At 39.6% G+C, this 21,627-nt stretch overlaps 1 protein-coding gene across 8 annotated transcripts in view; it reads left to right on the top strand.

Annotated features, from left to right (window-relative positions):
- Window positions 1–14,057, top strand: part of MIGA1 (mitoguardin 1) — a 96,627-nt gene extending 82,570 nt beyond the window's left edge. For all 8 annotated transcript variants that reach the window (XM_055117098.2, XM_008959923.4, XM_008959925.4 and 5 more), the window contains 4 exons: window positions 632–766; window positions 3,080–3,133; window positions 7,515–7,631; window positions 9,362–14,057. In XM_055117098.2, the coding sequence (XP_054973073.2) occupies window positions 632–766; window positions 3,080–3,133; window positions 7,515–7,631; window positions 9,362–9,580 (525 nt within the window). In that variant the 3' untranslated portion in view covers window positions 9,581–14,057. The remainder of the gene's footprint in view (window positions 1–631; window positions 767–3,079; window positions 3,134–7,514; window positions 7,632–9,361) is intronic.
- The last annotated feature ends 7,570 nt before the right edge of the window (window positions 14,058–21,627 follow it).

The raw sequence follows: 21,627 nt of genomic DNA, 5'->3' as shown, positions 1-21,627 counted from the left end.
TGGGCTACATCAGTAGTCTTTATATTTCCTGATTCCCTGCTCACTCCTTTCCTCCCTGCATTCATTCTTTCCCCTGTTTCATTCTCCACATTTCTGCCAAAATGATACAGCACACTATACTTTTTCCTTGATTGTGCTTCACACAGTTCATAATTGGATATTTGCAGGATTATTTTGTTGCTGTTTTCCCCACTATACTCTAGGCGTCTAATTTGCTTACTCTAGAAGTTTGAGCACTTGGTACAGCATGTAGTATGTAGAGTGTGTATGTATGAATGAATGAAAGAGCAAGATGTTCATGATCTGGTGGGGAAGACAGGCACATATACCAGTAACTAAATAACAAGGCAGAATGAGCATCCTGGATGTTATAATAGAAGCGTGAACAAAGGACTCCTAGAATAGAGAGGAGGAGAGATTATTTTCACTTGAGATCTAGGAAGGAGCAGCGATAATGTGAATTCGTAATTTCTAGTGGCGAGCTTTCATATTTATCTCTCCTTTTATTTTTTATTTTTGAATAAGCTGATTAAAAAAACCCCTGCTGTTATAAAACCATAAAGCCCTGGCTCAGATTTTATTTCAGCTCTATGTAATAATAATTTCTGTTTCAACTCATAATTTAATGCAGGTGAAAAATCTAAATTTTTATGATGTTGTTCTGGATTTTATATTAATGGATTCCTTTGAAGATTTGGAAAACCCACCCACATCCATACAGAATGTAGTAAATAATCGATGGCTAAACTCATCCTTCAAAGAAACAGTAAGTGGTGGTTAACCTTTCTCAGCCTTTTAAGTTTGATTAAAAAGTGAGGCTGGGCGCAGTAGCTCACGCCTGTAATCCCAGCACTTTGGGAGGCCAAGGCAGGCGGATCACCTGAGGTCAGGAGTTTGAGACCAACCTGGCCAACATGGTGAAACCCCATCTCTACTAAAAATACAAAAAAAAAAATTTAGCTGGGCATGGTAGCGGGCACCTGTAATCCCAGCTACTCGGGAGGCTGAGGCAGGAGAATTGCTTGAACCTGGGAGGTGCTGTGAGCTGAGATTGAGCCATTGCATTCCAGCCTGGGCAACAAAAGCAAAACTCCGTCTCATAAACAAACAAACAAACAAACAAACAAAAAAGTGGTTGGCCAGGCGCGGTCGCTCACACCTGTAATCTCAGCACTTTGGGAGGCTGAGGCAGGTGGATCATTTGAGGTCAGGAGTTCGAGACCAGCCTGGCCAACATGGTGAAAGGCTGTCTCTTTTAAAAATACAAAAATTAGCTGGGTATGGTGGTGGGCACCTGTAATCCCAGCTACTCGGGAGGCTGAGGTGTAATAATCGCTTGAACCCAGGAGGCAGAGGTTGCAGTAAGCCGAGATCATGCCGCTGCACTCCAGCCTGGACAACAAGAGTGCAACTCTATCTCAAAAAAATGTCAAAACTGGGTAGATTGTTAAGATTTACATATACATCTGTCTGTGAAATAATGTATGGAAACTGAGCTCATCCTTTGATATTCAGCTCAGGCATATACGGCATAACATCTTCAGATGAAATTCTCTTTTCAGCTTCTGTTCTTTTCTGTTCTCAAACCTGTTTGACATTGGTTTTTGTTGGGCTTTAAGTGTGCACCTGGAAGCAAAGTAGGGTGGATATATTTTATGATGCAGTTTGGATACCTTTAAAAAAATGTTCCAGTTGGCAATTTCACAATTATTTTGGAACTTACTGATATTAAACTTAAAAGCATTTTAAATAAATTCATTTTGCCTCAATTAAGTATGTTTTAATAATAAAAGGTACATGTTCTCCATTTCTGTAACTGATTTGGTAAAGTGACCTTGATCAAAGCTGGGTCATGCCAGAGTAGGGTCAGATTTTTCTTTCTTTCTTTTTTTTTTTCCTGACTGGAATCACCTCCAAGGGTCAGATTTCTTCAGGATCCACTGGGTGCTTTTGTCCTGTCATGGTTGTATTTCCTAGTTCTTTATTTGGATCAAACTGTTAGCTCTATTCACAAATATTCCAATAATACTATTCTTGAAAAAAAATTACTTTAGGCCAGGTGCAGTGGCTCATGCCTGTAATCCCAGCACTTTGGAAGGCCGAAGCAGGCCGATTACTTGAGCTCAGGAGTTTGAGACCAGCCTGGGCAACATAGTGACACCTCGTCTCTATAAAAAAAATACAAAAATTTGCCAGGTGCAGTGGTGTGTGCCTGTGGTTTCAGTTACTCAGGAGGCTGAGGTGGGAGGTTCACTTGAGCCTTGGAGGCGGAGGTTGCAGTGAACGGAGATCACTCCTTTGCACTTCAGCCTAGGCAATGGGAGTGAAACCCTGTCTCAAAAAAAAAGAAGAAGAAAAATTACTTTATTATTACACATAGAATATTTATTTGTGTATGTGAATTCTATATACACATATTTTCACTTTTTTCCCTTAAGGAACAGAACTTTAAAACTCTGAAAATTGAATCTCCTTTGTTCCAGAGTGCAGTCTTTTTCCTTTAGTGGCTTTGTGTTTAATTTTTTAAATATTATTTTACTTTTTTTTTTCCCTTGCAACATACAACTTTGCTCATGATTTAAAAATTTATAAAAATGAAATACCTTTTCATTAATATTTTCAAACAGTGTGAGGACCCTGACTAGTTTTGTTTTTTGTTTGTTTGTTTGTTTTGAGACAAAGTCTTGCTCTGTCGCTAGGCTGGAGTGCAGTGGCGCGATCTCTGTTTACTGCAGCCTCCGCCTCCCGGGTTCAAGCAATTCTCCTGCCTTAGCCTCCCGAGTGTCTGGGTCTACAGGCATGCGCCACCATGCCCAGCTAATTTTGTTTTGCATTTTTAGTAGAGATGGGGTTTCACCATCTTGGCCAGGATGGTCTCCATCTCTTGACCTCATGATCCACCCGCCTCGGCTTCCCAAAGTGCTGGGATTACACATGTGAGCCACTGTGCCCGGCCGACTAGTTCTTATTAGTAATGAATGTATCGAACGTTTTAGACCCATAAACTTTGAATTTCTAATAAAAATGGAAATGTTTATATAGCTATATATAAATCTTTCTTTTCTCTGCATGTATTTAGGCTGTGGCTTCAAGTTGTTGGTCGGTGCTGAAACAGAAAAGACAACAGATGAAGGTAAAATTCGTTATGTCCTGAATTCCTTTGTTAAATCATTTAAGGATTCTGTCAAAGCAGCTTCTGAGTCACTTCTCCGGTGGGAATTGGCAGCTGTAGGAGGGGTAGGAGGGACTGTCCCTCAGGCTAGATGAGTGACTTACTGGTAGTGGGTTGGCTTCTTTTTTGAAGGCCTTCTTTCTCATCCTTAGTATTGAGGCATGCATGGTATTTCAGCTAACTGGGAGAGGGGTTTCAAGTTGGAAACAGCTCTGATAAGTTTTAGGTTTTTGTTTTTTCTCTTAATGATATTAATTTTTTTTTTTTTTTTGAGACAGTCTGTCTCTGTTGTCCAGGCTGGAGTGTGGTGGCGCGATCCTGGCTCACTGCAATCTTTGCTTCCCGGGTTCAAGCGATTCTTCTGCCTCAGCTTCCCGAGTAGCTGGGACTGTAGGTGCCACCACACCCGGCTAATTTTTGTATTTTTAGTAGAGACGGGGTTTCACCATGTTGGCCAGGCTGGTCTCAAACTCCTGACCTCAGGTTATCCGCCCGCCTCGGCCTCCCAAAGTGCTGGGATTACAGGTGTGAGCCACTGCACCTGGCCAGTATTTTTTTACAGTTCTTTAATATAGTGGATTCCCTTCGTTTAATCCAATTAAGAAATAAAGATTTGATTCTAATAGCTGCTTTATTCAGTTTGGAGCCCCTACAAATAAAAAGTCTCAGAGTTTATATCCTGCCTTCACGCCTCACACCCTGTAACCCGTCTTACCTGCTAAGCATTGTTTTTCTCATACACTCCTAGTAGTAAAGGGCAAGGACTCTGGAGTGAGACTACTGGGTTCAAATGCCACATACTAGCTATGTGACCTTAGGCAAGTTGCTTACCCTCTCTATGCCTCAGTTTCCTTATCTCTAAAAATAGAATAGTAATAGTATCTACCTCATAGTGTTTTGTTTTGTTTTAGAGATAGGGTCTTGCTCTGTCATTCAGGCTGGAGTGCCGTGGCATGATCATAGCTCACTGCAGCCTCTATAACTCCTGGGCTAAAGCAATCTTTCTACCTCATCCTCCCTGAGTTGCAAGGACTACAGGTGCACACCACCATGCCTGGCTGATTTTTTATTTTTTTGTACAGATGAGGTCTTGCTGTGTTGCCCAGGCTGGCCTCAAACTCCTGGCCTCAAGTGATCTTCCAGTCTCGGCCTCCCAAAGTGTTGGGATTACAGGCGTGAGCCACTGTGCCTAGCCCTCATAGGGTTTCTTGAAGATTCAATGTGAAGTGCTTAGAACAGTGCTTGGCATAGTGCATTAAGCAAGTATTGACTGTTACAACATTATTATTTACCCAAGGACCTGTAGTATTTTATCATATCCATATTTTTCAATCTTATAACTTTGAGACAGTATTGCCAGTTGCAGTGATTTTAAAGTATAGTCCTCACAGCATCTTTAGAATGTGCTGGTAGAAATAATTCTGGAGCCCCTGTATTTGAATAATTCTTATTTAAAATGATTCCAGAGACCCATATTTTAAGCAGATTTCCTTAATGATGATGATGAACTCTAACGTTAGGACTAGGAACAGACTTGTATACATGGGTTTGATTCTCACACTAGCTAGCATGATTACAGTAAGTTACTGACCATCAGCTTACCCTCAGTTTTCCCATTTGCAAAATGGTGTTAATGCCTACTTAATAGGACTGTGGTAAGGATGAAAGCGATGATATCAACAAGCTTAATTTAAACATTAAACATTTAAAGAGTTTAGTAAGTGGTAGTTATAATAATAATGATATATTATTAACATGTCTAACTTTATTTTTCTACTTCTTAGAATAAATATTGTACTTTTTTTTCTTTTTGAGACGGAGTCTCACTCTGTCGCCCAGGCTGGAGTGCAATGGCATGATCTCAGCTCACTACAACCTCTGCCTCCCAGGTTCAAGCGATTCTTCTGCCTCAGCCTTTCAAGTAGCTGGGATTACAGGCGCTTGCCACCATGTCCGGCTAATTTGTATATTTTTGGCAAAGATGGGGTTTCATCATGTTGGCCAGGCTAATCTCAAACTCCCAGCTTCAAGTCATCCACCTGCCTTGGCCTCCCAAAGTGCTGGGATTTCAGGCCTGAGCCACTGCGCCCAACCTGTAACTTTCTATATCCATAGATACCTATATGTCTCACCTCTTGGGAACTATTTCCTATACCTGAAATGCCAAATTCCCTCTGTACTTAAATAAATCTTACCCATCATTGAGCTCAGCTCACATTATTCCTTGCTGAAGTTTATCTAGTCTGCTTCAGCCCACACCAAGTTCCCACTTCTCTGAACTCATAATACACTTCAAGTCTGTATGGTATTTAGAACTTTACTATATGTAGAACATACTTTTTGGCCCTCACTAACTAGCTGTGTGTGAATTAGGGCAGTTTATTTAACCCCTCTCCAATATCACTTTTCACATGTTTAAAATGATGTTAACATGACATACTTTTGAAGGAATGTTATAGTAAATTAAATAGAAACTAGCACATTTTCTAGAATATAACGGGTACTCATTAAATGGTAACTGCTGCTATCTTATATTTTAAAAATGAGGCTTAGGCCCGGCACAGTGGCTCTTGCATGTAATCCTAGCACTTTGGGAGGCCAAAGAGGGTGGATCACCTGAGGTCAGGAGTTCGAGACCAGCCTGGCTAACATGGCGAAACCCCGTCTCTACTAAAAACTCAAAAATTAGCTGGGCATGGTGGTGCACGCTTGTAATCCCAGCTACTCGGGAGGCTGAGGCAGGAGAATTGCTTGAACCCGGGAGGCAGAGGTTGCAGTGAGCCAAGATGGTGCCACTGCACTCCAGCCTGGGCGACAGAGTGAGACTCCGTCTCAGAAAAAAAAAAGAAAAGAAAATGAGGTTTAGAAGATTGTCTTGGAGACTGTAAAATAGAAAATAACCCCCGCCCCCCAGGAGACAGAATCTTAAGGTGTAGTTTTCTGTAGTCAGTGCTGTATAACAAATCCCACAGTGTGTTATTTAACAAGGGAAATTCAAAGAGTTATTATAAATATAAACTTAGAGTTTCCTAAAACACAGCTATATTGACTAATACTTCACAGGAAGAGGCAATTACACAATTAAATGCTTAAATAATATAGGGTTCCTTAATTAAAAGTTAGGATTCTAGTAAGAGTAATTTAGCTTAATCATTTTACTAGTTTTTTTTTTGTCAGTTAATATAATTAAGTGATTTGAGTTGGGCTTTTAAATAGCTAAAACTATGATAGTCTTAATAATCATAAAACTTATACAACTAAGGAACACTGTAGCATTCTTTTTGTTGCTTCGTTGCAAAGCTAATATGATTGCCCTTTTTTTTTGAGACAGAGTCTTACTTTGTCACCCAGGCTGGAGTACAGTGGCATTATCTTGGCTCACTGCACCATCCAACTCCTGGGCTCAAATGATCCTCCCACCTCAGCCTCCTGAGTAGCTGGGACTATAGGTACACACCACCACGCCTGGCTAACTTTTGTATTTTTTGTAGAGACAAGGTTTCACCATGTTGCCCAGGCTGGTCTCGAACTCCTAAGGGTCAAGTGATCCACCTGCCTTGGCCTCCCAAAAGTGTTGGGATTATAGGCATGAGCCACCATGCCTGGCTGGATTGCTTTTTTATGAAGCATTTTTATGAGGTAAAAACAACTTTTAAGGGCGGGGTGTGGCAGCTCACGCCTGTAATCCCAGCACTTTGGGAGGCAAAGTAGGGAGGATTGCTTGAGCCCAGGAGTTTAAGACCAGCCTGAGCAACATAGTGAGACCTGTTTCTACTAAAAATAGAAAAAATTAGCCAGGAGGGGTGGCGTGCACCTGTGGTTCCAGCTACCTGGAATTTTGAGGTGGGAGGATCACTCAAGCTTGGGAAGTTGAGGCTGCAGTGAGCCATGACTGCACCAGTGCACTTCACCCTGGGCTACAGAGTGAGACCCTGTCTCAAAAAAACAAACAACAAATATAGAAATGTGTCTCAGCACATATGAAACTGTTGGCTAGGATATGAAATCTACATAAAACATTCTGTGACTCTAAAGGTTACTTGTAACCTTATTAACTTTCTTAATAGCATGGCTCATGACTGACTCTTGGTTTGCCCTCAAAAAGAGCTAGTCATGAGCCCTGCACTATAGTGCCTGCCTGTAGTCCCCATTGCTCAGGATGCTAAAGCCGGGGGATTGCTTGAGGCCAGGAGTTTGAGGTGTTGCTAGACTCTGGTTCTAAAAAACAAATTTTCTTAAACTCCCACTGGTCATATAATGAATAGCAACTTCAGTTTCTGTACTAGAGAAAACAAATAACAAGAAGGTAGAAGTAACTTGATTCTCCTTTACTTCCCAACAGATCCCAGATGGATTTTTTGCCCATTTTTATGCCATTTGTGAACACATCAGTCCTGTCCTAGCCTGGGGCTTTTTGGGTCCTAGAAATTCTCTGTATGATTTATGTTGCTTTTTAAAGGTATGTTCAGTCATTGAATCATTTCTCTTTTTTTTTCTAAATCAAAAAGGAGATATGGTTTTATTCTGTTTTGTTTTGCTTTTGTAGAAGAACAAATGTTATTTAAAAGTAAAGTTATAAAAGTCACCTAAATTCAGCATTTAAATGTCAGTGTTAAATATTTTTGGCATTTTATAATACCACTATTATTATAATGGACCAGTATTTTATAGATTTGGTGCTTTATTCTGGAGTAGACTCAGCATATCCATTCACCTTATCAATTCCCTAATGCAAGGGATACATGGTCTTGCATGGTGTTGCCATGTGACAGTCAAATCAATGTAGATAGTTGGTTTTTCATACCTGGGCACTTTTGAAACTTACAAACAATATCCACCTTTATTGCACATGTGGTAATATAGAATAAGTTGTGGTTAAAGTTGAGATGAATGATAAAATCCAAGTTGTGAGAAATAAAATGGGGGTTTAATGTTATCTCCCAATGTCAGCAGTTTTAGTTTGCCAAAATACAAGTTATAGCTCCTTATAGAATTTTCTGGCTGGCAAAGTGACAAGGAAAGTCTCGCTATGTAATAGTCTTGAGTTTAGGCTGCATTTCAAGGAGCAAATAAAAGTAAACATAATTGAGTATGAATTTGAAAGTTTGGATGTTTTACTATACCATTCATTTTTTAAAATTATGTTTATGTGCTGTCAAGGTAATATTTTTATAAATGGTTTAGAAAATGTGTATTTTACTGTCATTCAGAACACGTTGATTTTTGTAGTTTACTTGACCACCCAAATGTAAGGTATGTGTTTTAGGGGTTGGGAATTAAGTCTGTCATCAGTGAGCATTCTGACTTGGGGCAAATCATTCTTTGATGTTCCTTTTCTTTATCTATAAAACGAGGGAGCCTAACAGGTTGATTGCTAATGACCCTTTCAGATATAAAATCCAGTGAATCAATGAAGTGTGTCTTCTTAGTACTTCTTAATAACGTTTGGAAGATACGTTATTAAGAAAGAAGATAGAAATTAAATATTCCTGTTTTTCGCTCTTTGAAATTACTTTTTTTCTATTATGGTGACATAACAGCTGAGACTTAATACTTATTCGTATACAGTTTGCTTACAGTAAGTTCCAGTGTATATAATAACTTACTGAAATGAAATATCCTTCAGGATCTACCACTGATTTGAGACCTGAAATGTTCTTTATTTTTCATGTGCCTTAAGGGTTTTTCTTGTACAAAAAAAAAAAGCACATTTAAAATTATAACGTATTATTTTATTATTATTTATTTAAAACTATTACTGGAAATAGTTTATTCTTCTGTCTTAGAGTAGAGGCAATGCTCAAAGGTCACATCGAAGGGAAAGGACTATAACCCCTTACATTTAAACAGTGCTTTAGAGTTTACAGGCACTTCTTATAGATTATCTTTTTTTAAATGTTTCCCCACCTTTTCATGGTATCACATAGGTTATCTTTTTTGATCATCATGTCATCCCTGAGTAGTAAGTAGGATGGGTGGTATTAGCCCTATTTCACAGAAAAAGAAAATGAGCCCCCAAAAAGGAAAGGTTAAATCACTTGTGCAAGGTCCCTTTTCTAATGAGATATGAAACTAGCACTGGAAGTCAGGTCTTCTGAGTCCTGATTCAGTGCTCATTATAATATTAGAAGCTTTTTCAATGTAACATAATTTTGGTCTAATAAATGCCAATTTATGTTCATTTTCCAGAATCAAGTTCTTTTATTTCTCAAAGACATTTTTGACTTTGAGAAGGTGCGCTATTCAAGTACAGAGACTTTAGCTGAAGACCTCATGCAGTTACTCATTCGCCGCACTGAGCTTTTAATGGCCTATCTTGAAGCAGATGCCCTGAGGCATACAAGTAGTTGTCTAAGCAGTCATGGTCATGTTATGTCCACTGGGCTACTGGAAGCCAAAGTACAATAAGTACCATAAGAATCATACAATTTGAGTGTGCTATGAAATATTTTAAGGTAACTATTGATTTTGTAACATATATTACAAAGTTAACAGAATTGGTGCATGTGGATTCAGGGAGGAAAAAAAATCTACTAAAAAATGAGCAACTGTACTGTATTTATACAGAAGTTCTGTCATTGAATTCCTGTGTAGTGTAGTCATAGTGGCTTTTTGCATTCATTAGGTAATAATTGAAGTCATGAAATGTATATTTTACAGAAATATTGCTTGAATTGAAGCCAATATTTAGGAGTTAATTGGTTTGTCTTCTTGAAGCTGTCATTCTCAAAAGCTCTGTTTTTATGCTTTGCACCTTTAAAATGTACACTTTAGCCAAGGTCTTTGTGGCCCATACATGCAAGAATATATTACTTCTAATGTCAATATATTTAACTTTGCCTAGAAACATATTTTTAATTATAAAGTTATTCATTTGTTTAATCAAGTTTAGGCAGTAATGATGTTTAATATGTACTGCATACATTATTGCTTGTGCATTTGCTTATGTATTTGAATCAAAGAAATTGTAATCACTGAATATTGTTATAGAACATTTAAATGGGCCACTTGCAGTGGCTCATGCCTGTAATACATTGGGAGGCTAAGGCAGGAGGACAGTTTGAGGCCAGGAGGTTGAGACTAGCCTGGACAACATAAGGAGATGCCTGTCTCTACAAAAACATAAAAATAAATTAGCTGGTATCAAGCAGAGTTCCATGGAAATATTAAAATTTTTTTAAAAAATAAAAATAGGCTGGGTGTGGTGGTTCATGCCTGTAATCCTAGCACTTTGGGAGGCCAAGGTGGGCGGATCACCTGAGGTCAGGTGTTCGAGACCAGCCTCACCAATATGGTGAAACCCCGTCTCTACTAAAAATACAAAAATTAGCCAGGTGTGGTGGCGGGTGCCTGTAGTCCCAGCTACTCGGGAGGCTGAGACAGGAGTATTGCTTGAACCCAGGAAGTGGAGGTTGCAGTGAGCCGAGATCGCACCACTGCACTCCAGCCTGGGCAACAAAGTGAGACTCTGTCTCAAAAAATAAATTAATTAAATTAAATTAATTAGTTGGGTGTGGTGGCATGTGTCTGTGGTCCCAGCTACTTGGGAGGCTGAGGTGGGAGGATCACTTGAGTCCAGAAGGTCAAGGCTGTCATGAGCCGTGATTGCATCACTGCACTCCAGCCTGGGCGACAGAGCAAGACCCTATCTCAGAAGTGAATAAATAAAACAAATACAGCATTTAAATGAATTGACATTGAGAAATTTACAATTTACAAATTTATATTAACTGTAGTTTCCAAAATATGTTACTGTTGGTCCTGTAAGTTACAAAGAGACTGAAGAACTTTCTTTTTATACATTAGAGCATTTTCCCCTGGAATGAATATTGATTAAAAGATAACATTTATTAATTAATAAAGGCAATTTAAAATTTAGTGTTATTTGAAGACTGTCAACATCTGAAGGTATGAAACTTGGTACAGTGAAATAATTTCTCCTTTCTCCTTCCTTTTAGTTATTCCCACAGAAAACTCAGCCCAGTGGGAATTTGTCATATTATGCCCATGTTTTTAAAGTATTCATAGTTTGAATCTTATTGACATTTTAAAGAAGGGTTTTTTCCTCCCTGGAATGTAAAACAAAAATATTTTTTAATGACGTGGAAGTATATATTTCATGTTCATTATGATAAATCTACAAACAAATGAATTGTTTTTATGGGTGGAGTTCTTCTATAAGAGTATATTAAATGCTTTCAGAGTTGTATTAATTTTGTTTCTAAATAATATACCACTTATTTGGAGTGGCTAACTCAGTATGTAAGTAGATGAGATTTGTTGATTTTGCCCCTAAAACGGGCTTTAGTCATTTTAGGAGTGAGTTGCACAAAAGGACCTAAAATGCATTGTTTTTTGCCTTCTTTTAAGAGATGGGGTCTCGCTCTATTGCCCAGGCTGGAGTGCAGTGTGCTATCATACATAGCTCACTGCAGTCTCCAACTCCTCATACCAGAGGCATGTGTCACCATGTCTTACTCCTAAAATGCATTTTTAAAAAGCAAATTTTTAGATTAAAGTGCCTAGTTTCTGATTAATAAATAGAAGATGAAAAAAGTGGGCGGGAAAAGCATAATCTTTTAAGATTTGTAATTTTCTGTATGTGCCACATTTATGTAAATTAACTATAAAATATGGAATTCAGGATCATGCTGTTTTGCATGTACTTTATAGGTTATATAGCATGAAACATACAAATTATCACTGTTCTTTAGTATATAGCTCCTTGCCTTTTCTTACATAGATGCTGAATTTAACAATTACCTATTTATAATTCTTATTATTGACGGGAATATGATTAGAAGTACCAAAACTAAAAATTCCATTATGTACTGTTTACTTTTTATTTAATATTACATGTTTTTACCTTGTTGCGGTATCTTTGGTCTTCACACACATATGTGTGCGTGCACATGCATTTCATTACCATGTAGACAAGACAGTTATTGCTTATAGTAATTTACCGATTTGAGGGCTAAGTGTTTTAAGCTGTGGTTTTATAAGCAAAGCTGTAAGTAAATGTAATTTATTTTAGAAAGATATTATTTGAAATCAATTTTGAAGAATTGCACTATTTGATAATGCTGCTACTACATGAGATAACTCTGGGGAATTAATTTTATGAGATAAGATGAATGGCTTTCTAGAAGGTGTTGCTTTTTGTTTTTTCTTTTTCTTTTTTACATTTCATCTTAGAAAAAGTTGCTTATATTCAGCAGGTTGGTTTGTCAAATTCAGTGTTTGAGTTTGTTTCTGGTCAGTTCAGTAGCTGCTACTTTAGCAAGATGTGGCCTTTCACAAAAGAGGTAAGAGTGACCAAATAGAATTTTAGGACAATAAGTATAGGAAAAATCTCTTTATCGTAAGAGAAGAAACTTGAACTTTTTAAAGGAAATGTCCTCTTGAAAAGAACATTTCTGACTGCATGCAGAAGGGTACTTAAGACATATATAACAGGCCAGGAGCAGTGGCTCACGCCTGTAATCCCAGCACTTTGGGAGGCCCAGGTGGGCAGATAACCTGAGGTCAGGAGTTTGAGACCAGCCTGACTAACATGGTGAAACCCCGTCTCTACTAAAAATACAAAAATTAGCCAGGCACAGTGGCGCATGCCTGTAATCCCAGCTACTCGAGAGGCTGAGGCAGGAGAATCACTTGAACCCGGGAGGCGGAGGTTGCAGTTAGCCGAGATCGTGCCATTGCACTCCAGCCTGGGCAACAAGAGTGAAACTCTGTCTCAAAAAAAAAAAAAAAAAAAAAAGACATATGTAACGGTTTCCATTTGCCTTAAAATTGGGTTAAATAGCAAAAGCAATGTTTTTAAAAATGATTAGTTTAGAGCCTTTTAGGGTAAACCCTGTTTAAACACTTAATCATGGAATTGCCCTTGCCACCATGAGCTCTACCATCCACTTCCATATGTAAATTATAAGAGGGACTTCAATTAAGTCACTCCTGAGAAAATATCCTTTTTTCTAGAAGAAAGAAGATAAATTTTGAGGCAATTTACATTTGGTATTTCTTTTAATTTCATTTTTTGTATTTTAATTTCTCTACATTTTTGTTCAACTAAGAATGCTTATTTCTTCTTGAAGGTTAACATTATGTTTATTAAGTATCAAAATGGAATTATCTTTTAAAAAAGAAGACAAGTTTTCCATACTGTCACAGTAAGCTCCAAAGAACTTTGTCTTTCTCATAAAGTAATATTCTTTATTTGCATCCATTTACTATGATTCCGTTAATTTGTTGAATTAAATGCCTTTATAAAAATATTTACAAATGTTTTCTTGCCTTAAAATGTAACATTTTCTACTTAAATTTAATTTCCAAGAGAGTGATTATTTGCATTACAAAGGAATTCTTAATAATTCCTGTAAGCCTAGGAAATAGGAATGCCAAAGTAACATTTAATGTACTTCTCTATAACTTTTCATAATCAGAAATTTTAAATTATGTTTATGTAACCCATTTACTTTTATTTTAATGTGAATATATATTCAGAAATTATTTGATGTAAATTTCAAAATGATTATAGGAATTAAGCTGAATTCTAATTTTTTTTGCTTAGATTAAGAAATATGTATGTGAAATTTAAGAATTTATATAATCTGTGATTAGTGGAAATAAGAACATCCCTACTTTGTTCCTAATGAGTATATTACGTTATTGTTTTGTTTAGTTTGTGAACAACCATGTATTAGCTTTACTTAGCTGATATCAGTAAATGTTTCTGTCTCCTAAATGTAAGGACTGTACTCATTAATTTGTGTAAAAGTAAAACACTACAGTAGCAGAAAAAATTGCACTGGCTCTTTAGCCAAAATAAGCACTGTAACATGGATGTATTACTATTACTGCCAAATAAAAAAGTGATGGTACGTCTTGCTGATGTATTGAATATTTTAAACAATGTTAATATATAATTATGAAGTCACGCTTGTCTCATCAGATCCTGTATGAGAATATTCAGTCTCCATAAGACCCATATATATGGCATAGAGAACAGGACAACTGCAGAAGCATTATAATCAAATATAAAACTTTATCATTAAAATAAAAAATAAAAGGCCGGGTGCGGTGGCTCATGCCTGTAATCCCAGCACTTTAGGAGGCCGAGGCGGGTGGATCATCTGAGGTCAGGAGTTCGAGACCAGCCTGGCCAACATGGTGAAACCCCGTCTCTACTAAAAATACAAAAATTATCTGGGCATGGTGGTGGGCACCTGTAATCCCAGCTACTCGGGAGGCTGAGGCAGGAGAATCGCTTGAACCTGGGAGGCAGAGGTCGCAGTGAGCCAAGAGCGCACCATTGCACTCCAGCCTGGGCAACAAGAGCGAAACTCTGTCTCAAAAAAATAAAAAATGAAAACAAAGATTAAAAATTTATTGTTTCTCCATGTACTGATATGGGGAAAAAGACAGTTTTGTGATGAATAAAGTGAAAATACTTGTATTTTAATTAAAGTGTTTGGATGATAATGCCATCAAGCATAATATAAACATATTGATGTATATGCATCATTACTATTCATATATGACCTGAACCTCTCTTCTCATCAATTCTTCAAAAGTCTTCAGATATATGGCCGGGTGCAGTGGCTCATGCCTGTAATCCCAGCATGTTGGGAGGCCGAGCAAGGCAGATCACTTGAGATCAGGAGTTTGAGACCAGCCTGGCCAACATGGCAAAACCCTGTCCCTATTAAAAATACAAAAATTAGCCAGGCATGGTGGCACACACCTGTAATCCCAGGTTCTTGGAAGGCTGAGGCAGGAGAATTGCTTGAACCCAGGAGGTGGAGGTTGTAGTGAGCTGAGATCACGCCACTGCACTCCAGCCTGGGCAACAGAGTGAGACTCAGTCTCAAAACCAAAAAACAAAAGGGTTCAGATATATTTAGTCAAGGAGAGGGATGCCACCTGGATACCACCATAGTCACCAGATGGAAGTCACCTGGATATGAAAACAGATTCTTAGTTTGAGACTTTTAACAAATGGGTTTATTTTAGAATAATTATATATGATATAGATAAATCTATATAGTTACATTTTTAGAATTATTAAACATATAAAGTGAAATATATTGATAAGAAAACCATATAAACATGAGTAGAATCTTTCCTTAGCTAGGATACAGGGTTGGAGTGCAATGGGAAACTAGAGCAGCATCTCATTCTCATTTTCTGTTTTGTCATTATCTGCCATACTCTGTTGTCTCATGCATCTTCTTTGATCCTGAACTTAATGTTCAGGATCTGAACTTAATGTTTTGCACTTTAAACATCTGTCTCTGAATTCTTATGTATATTTAAAATGCTTCTCTGCAAACATCTTAGTGCCCTATTGTTAGACTTTATAGGGCTTTGCTGGAAATCTTTATAAATCACTTTGTTAATCTTTCTAAACTAACTGTTCTTATGCTGCTTTTGACTTCTGGTTTTTTCTGCAGTGTTTCTTCCTATGCCCTGTATTCTCTGATACTTTATCCTGCCACTTCTCCCTTGATCTCTTTCTCTTCTTACGCTACTGACATCTTTGATCAGGCTACACAAACTCTTCTGTCTGCTAAGGTTCTTTCTTTGGCTTTTTCTATATCTGAACAGTGAAAACTCTACAGTAACCATCATCTGGGCAGGGAAGGACTGTATTCTACTACAGAGAAGAAAAACAGCCTTCCTTCTATGACACTTTTTATTCTTTACTTAAAAGCCACAGCAAAGCAACTGGTACATCAAATATGTCTTTTATGTGTGTCACAGAAGCCTTTCACAAAGTACATTTATATTTAGGAAATTACAGAACTTTTATAATTTGCTATGTTTGAAATGATACCATAGTACTTGAATATAGAGAAGCACTTTGAATTAGAAAGCACTTGAAATATATGACTTCCTGAACTTTGCTAATTCTTATTTAATAATAACTCTGTGTGAGAATGGTCCTAGGGGCCAGGTGCGGTGGCTCACGGCGTGTAATCCCAGCACTTTGGGAGGCTGAGGCGGGTGGATTGCCTGAGCTCAGAAGTTCGCGACCAGCCTGGGCAACACAGTGAAACCCCATCTCCACTAAAATACAAAAAATGAGCCGGGCGTGGCATTGCGTGCCTGTAGTCCCAGCTACTCGGGAGGCTGAGGCAGGAGAATTGCTTGAACCTGGGAGGCAGAGGTTGCAGTGAGCTGAGATCACACCATTGCACTCCAGCCTGGGCAACAGAGCGAGAATCCATCTTTAAAAAAAAAAAAGAAAGAAAAAGAATGGCCCCAGGAATTTTACAAAGGACCAATAAAACAATGTGGTAGAAGATGAAGATGGATAATAAATGTTAAAGCAATTATATTCACAATCTGTTACAATACAACAAATTATCCTAAAATTTTAGCAGCTCGAAACAACAAACATGATCTTACACAGTTTCTGAGGGCTGGGAATTCAGGAATGGCTTAGTCTGGTGGTTCTCTCCTGAAGTTGCAGTCATCTGAAGGCCTGATTGGGGCTGGAAGACTCACTTCTAAGGTTTTCTCATTCACATGTCTGTTTTCAGGAGGCCTCAGTCCCTTGCCATTAGCAAGAGACCTTAGTTCCTACCAACTAGACCTCTCAGCTGCCTGAGTGTCTTTTAAGACATGACAGCTGGCCAGGCATGGTGGCTCATGCCTGTAATCCCAGCGCTTTGGGAGGCTGAGGCAGGAGGAATGTTTGTTTGAGCCTATAAGTGTGAAACCAGCCTGGCCACAAAATGAGACCCTGTCTCTACAGAAAAAAAAAAAAAAAAGACGTGGCAGCTGGCTTCCTCCCAGATAAATAATCCAAGAAACAGCAAGGTAAAAGACACAATGTCTTTTATAACCTAGATGTGGAAGTGTTGCCACTTCTGCCATTGGTAACACAGACCAACGCTGACACAATGTGGGAGGGGATTACACAGGATGCGAGTACCAAGAGGTGGAACATTTGGGGTTGTCTTGGTGGCTGGATACCATGGCAGGGAATCATAATAGATTATACATAATGATGTAGACAAATTACTTTTTTTTTTTTAAGAGATAAGGTTTTTCTCTCTCTCTTACCCAGGCTGGAGTGCAGTGGTTCTCACTGCAACTTCTAACTCCTGGGCTCAAGTGATTCTCCTGCCTCAGCCTCCTGAGTAGCTGGGGCTACAGCCACATGCCACCACACCTGGCTTATTTTTATTGTTTAGTAGAGAGGAGGTCTTGGTATGTTTCCCAGGCTGGTCTTGAACTCCTGTCCTCAAGTGATCCTCCCACCTCAGCCTCCCAAAGTTCTGGGATTACAGGCTTCAGCTACCATGCCTGGTTGACATTTTAATGTTAAATGAATGAATACACTTTCTTTGGCCAATCTTTTGATATAGTATCAAGGCCTTTAGTTGGGAGTATGGATTCACTCGATATTTCAAGATATCTTTGTTACATAAACTAAACCGCTAAATCAGTGGTCTCCAACCTTTTTGGCACCAGGGGCCAGTTATGGGGAAGACAATTTTTCCATGGACGGTTTGGGGGTGGCTGTGGTGGATAGTTTTGGGATGAAACTGGTCCATCACAGATAATCAGGGATTAGATTCTCCTAAGGAGTGCACAACCTAGGTCCCTTACATGCACAGTTCATAATAGGGTTTGCTCTCCTATGAGAATCTAATGCCATCGTTGATCTGACAGGAGGCAGAGCTCAGGTGGTAATGCTCACTCGCCAGCCCTCACCTCCTGCTGTGCAGCCTGGGGTTTGGGGGCCCCTGCCCTAAATCATCATCTGGAATTTCGAGTTTTCCTTACTTTTAAAGGAGAGAAAAGGTACATTAAAAAGCACTGACTGCAGAATCTCCCTAGATTTGTACAATTTTGTACCCAATCTTTTACATTTGTCTTCTCCACACCTAGCTTGGTGGTAATTTTTGTAAGCTATTTGCCTTTATCAAGTCTTTTCAAAGCATTCAACTCAGCTTTTATAAAAAACTATAACTTTATTTTTGCTTTTATAATTTCTTTATTTTTTTTTTTGGGGCACGATCTGGGCTCACTGTAGCCTCCGCCTCCTGGGTTCAAGCGATTCTCCTGCCTCAGCCTCCCGAGTAGCTGGGATTACAGGCACGTACCACCATGCCCGGCTAATTTTTGTATTTTTAGTAGACGGGATTTTGCCATCATGGCCAGGCTGGTCTCGAACTCCTGACCTCAGGTGATCTGCCTACCTTGGCCTCCCACAGCGCTGGGCTTACAGGTGTGAGCCACCATGCCTGGCCTATAATTTCATTTTTTAAATGTTTACTTTGTATAATTTCAAAACCGTGCAACTGACATAGAACAAACCTAATCACTCGTGATAAGTATACAAGTAATGCTTATACAAATTGGCAGATCTTGGATTTTTAGTAATCTCAAACTTAGCATGTCAAAACTGAGCTCCTTACCACCCCTGCCTAAACCTCCTCTTCCCACAACCTTCCCTATCTGAGTAAATTACAACTCCATTCTTCCAGATCAAAGGCCCAAAACCTCCTTTCCTCACACCTCACATTCAGTTACCAAAAAAAAAAAAAAAAAAAAAAATCCTACCATTTCTACCTAAAAAGGCAACAAGGAAACAAAAATATGCCAGATATTTCTCACTACCTTCACAACTATCACTTTGGCCCAAATCCCCATTCCTCATTCCGATTATTGTGGAAGCCTCCTAATTAATTGATCTCCCTGCTTCTTCTCTTGCCTCATTTAGTGTATGTGCAGCACTTAAGCTAGAGAGAGTAAACATGTCAGATCATGTCACTATGTTGTTCAAAACCTACCAGAGACCACCCATGTTAGAGTAAAAACCAAAATCTTTACAATGCTGTACAAAAAGAGGCTGGGCACAATGGCTCATGCCTATAATCCCTACTCTCTGGGAGGCCGAAGTGGGAGGATGCTTAAGCCCAGGAGTTTGAGACCAACCCAGGCAACACAATAAGACCCCATTTCTACAAAAACTAAAAAATTAGCCAGGTGTGTTGTTGCATGCCTGTAGTCCCAGCTACTCAGAGAAGCTGAGGCAGGAGGATCGCTTGAGCCCAGAAGTTAGAGGCTGCGGTGAGCTGTGATTCCACCACTGCACTCCAGCCTGGGTCTCTAAAAAAAAAAAAAGGCCAGGCATGGTGGCTTATGCCTGTAATCCCAACACTTTAGGAGGCCGAGGTAGACGGATCACCTGAGGTCAGGAGTTTGAGACCAGCCTGGCCAATATGGTGAAACCCCATCTCTACTAAAAATACAGAAATTAGCCGGGCATGGTGACAGGCGCCTGTAATCCCAGCTACTCGGGAGTCTGAGGGAAGAGAATCGCTTGAACCCAGGAGGCGGAGGTTGCAGTGAGCAGAGTTTATGCTACTGCACTCCAGCCTGGGCGACAGAGCGAGACTTATTCTCAAACAAACAAAATCCTAGGTAGTCTTGTCTCCTGCTCCCCACTGCACCTCCTATTACCTCACCCTTCACCTACTCAGCTTCAGTCGCACAAGCCTCCTGGTTCTTCCTAGAACATGTCAGATAGAATCCTTCTCTGGGCCTTTGTATCTATCCCTGGACCACTCTTCCTCCAAATATTTGCTTCTCCAGATATTTACATAGCCTACTGCTTCACTCTCCTCAAGGCTTTTACTCATATGAGGCTTTCCTTAGCCACTCTTATCTAAAATTACAACATCTACTCAGCCTGCCTCCAGCATTCTCTACTTCCCTGCTCTGGTATTATCCATATTGCCATATTACATGTCACTAAATACTACATAGTTCACTTATTTGCTTATTGTCTGCCTTCTTTCACTAGAATGTATGTTCCATAATGGCAGGGATTTTTCTTTTATCACTGCTGTATCCTTAGCATATAGAACTGAATATCTGTTGAATGAATGAATGATGAATTGGTGGGAAAATAAGCAGGCCTTGCATGCTGTGAGTAGCTATCAGTGTTCTACAGAGAGAATGGAGAGCTTTGTTTAATCTGGTGAATCTATTGGGTGGATATAAAAATAAAAAATTGTTAAGTTTCTAGTTATTTATTTATTTATTATTTTTCGAGACAGAGTCTCACTCTGTCGCCCAGACTGGAGTGCAGTGGCATGATCTCGGCTCACTGCAACCTCCGCCTCCTGGTTTCAAGCAATTCTCCTGCCTCAGCCTCCCGAGTAGCTGGGACTACAGGCGCACGCTACCACACTCAGCTAATTTTTATATTTTTAGTAGAGACAGGATTTCGCCATGTTGGCCAGGCTGGTCTCGAACTCCTGACCTCAAGTGATCCACCCGCTTCAGCCTCCCAAAGTGCTGGGATTACAGGCGTGAGACGCCATGCTCAGCCAACTCACTTCTTTAAATCACAGAAATAAATATGTAATTATAAATTGATATGTATAGGGGCAGGGCACAGTGGCTCACACCTGTAATCCCAGCACTTTGCGAGGCCGAGGTGGGTGGATCACTTGAGGGCAGGAGTTCAAGACCAGCCTGGCCAACATGGTGAAACCCCATCTCTACTAAAAATACAAAAATTAGCCAGGTGTGGTGGCACGCGCCTGTAATCCCAGCTACTTTTGAGTCAGGAGAATCGATTGAACTGGGGAAGCGGAGGTTGCAGTGAGCTGAGATCGTGCCACTGCACTCCAGCCTGGGCGACAGAGCGAGACTACATCTCCAAATAAATAAATAAATAAATAAGCAAATAAGTAGGAATATATATATATAGGGAAGAGAAAGGTGGGATGAAAGGTGAGGTGCAAGGTGGGGAGAAAGGTGGGATGCAAGGAAGCCTTCTCCGAGGAAGCAGCATTTAATAAGAGATCGGGAGGATATGTTGAAGTTAGGTGAAGGGGAAAGTGGGAGAAAGGATTTCATGCAGGGAACAACTTATACAAAGGCCCTGCAGCCAGACTGCCCATAGAAAGTTTCATGAACTGAAGAAGGCCAAGGTGATGGTATCAAAGAGAGCAAGGGCACAAGCAAGACTACCAAGACCGCCTATCACTATCCGTAGTTTGGTACATTTAAATAATTTTAATTACCAATTTTGAACTTTTCTGTAATCGAGGAATGAATGGCTTACCCTCCTTAGAAGAGTTTCCCTCCTGAGTAAATACTGTGGGGATGGGACTGGGGAACAGAGTTATATTTGAGTAGAAGGCCTTTTGTGTGTACGGGTGTGAGAGAGAGAGAAACGGAGAGAGAGAGGGAGTTTCACTCTTGTTGCTCACGCTGGAGTGCAATGGTGCCATCTCAGCTCACAGCAACCTCAGCCTCCCGGGTTCAAGCGAAGTGGGTTCTTCAACCTCAGCCTCCCAGGTAGCTGGGATCACAGGCGCACGTCACCACGCCCGGCTAATTTTTTGTATTTTTAGTAGAGATAGAGTTTCACCATGTTGGTCAGGCTGGTCGCAAACTCCTGACCTCAGGTGATCCACCCGCCT

This window comes from Pan paniscus, chromosome 1 (genome assembly GCF_029289425.2).
Source record: "Pan paniscus chromosome 1, NHGRI_mPanPan1-v2.0_pri, whole genome shotgun sequence".
Lineage (NCBI taxonomy): Eukaryota > Metazoa > Chordata > Mammalia > Primates > Hominidae > Pan > Pan paniscus.
This window is presented reverse-complemented; position numbering and strand designations above follow the sequence as displayed.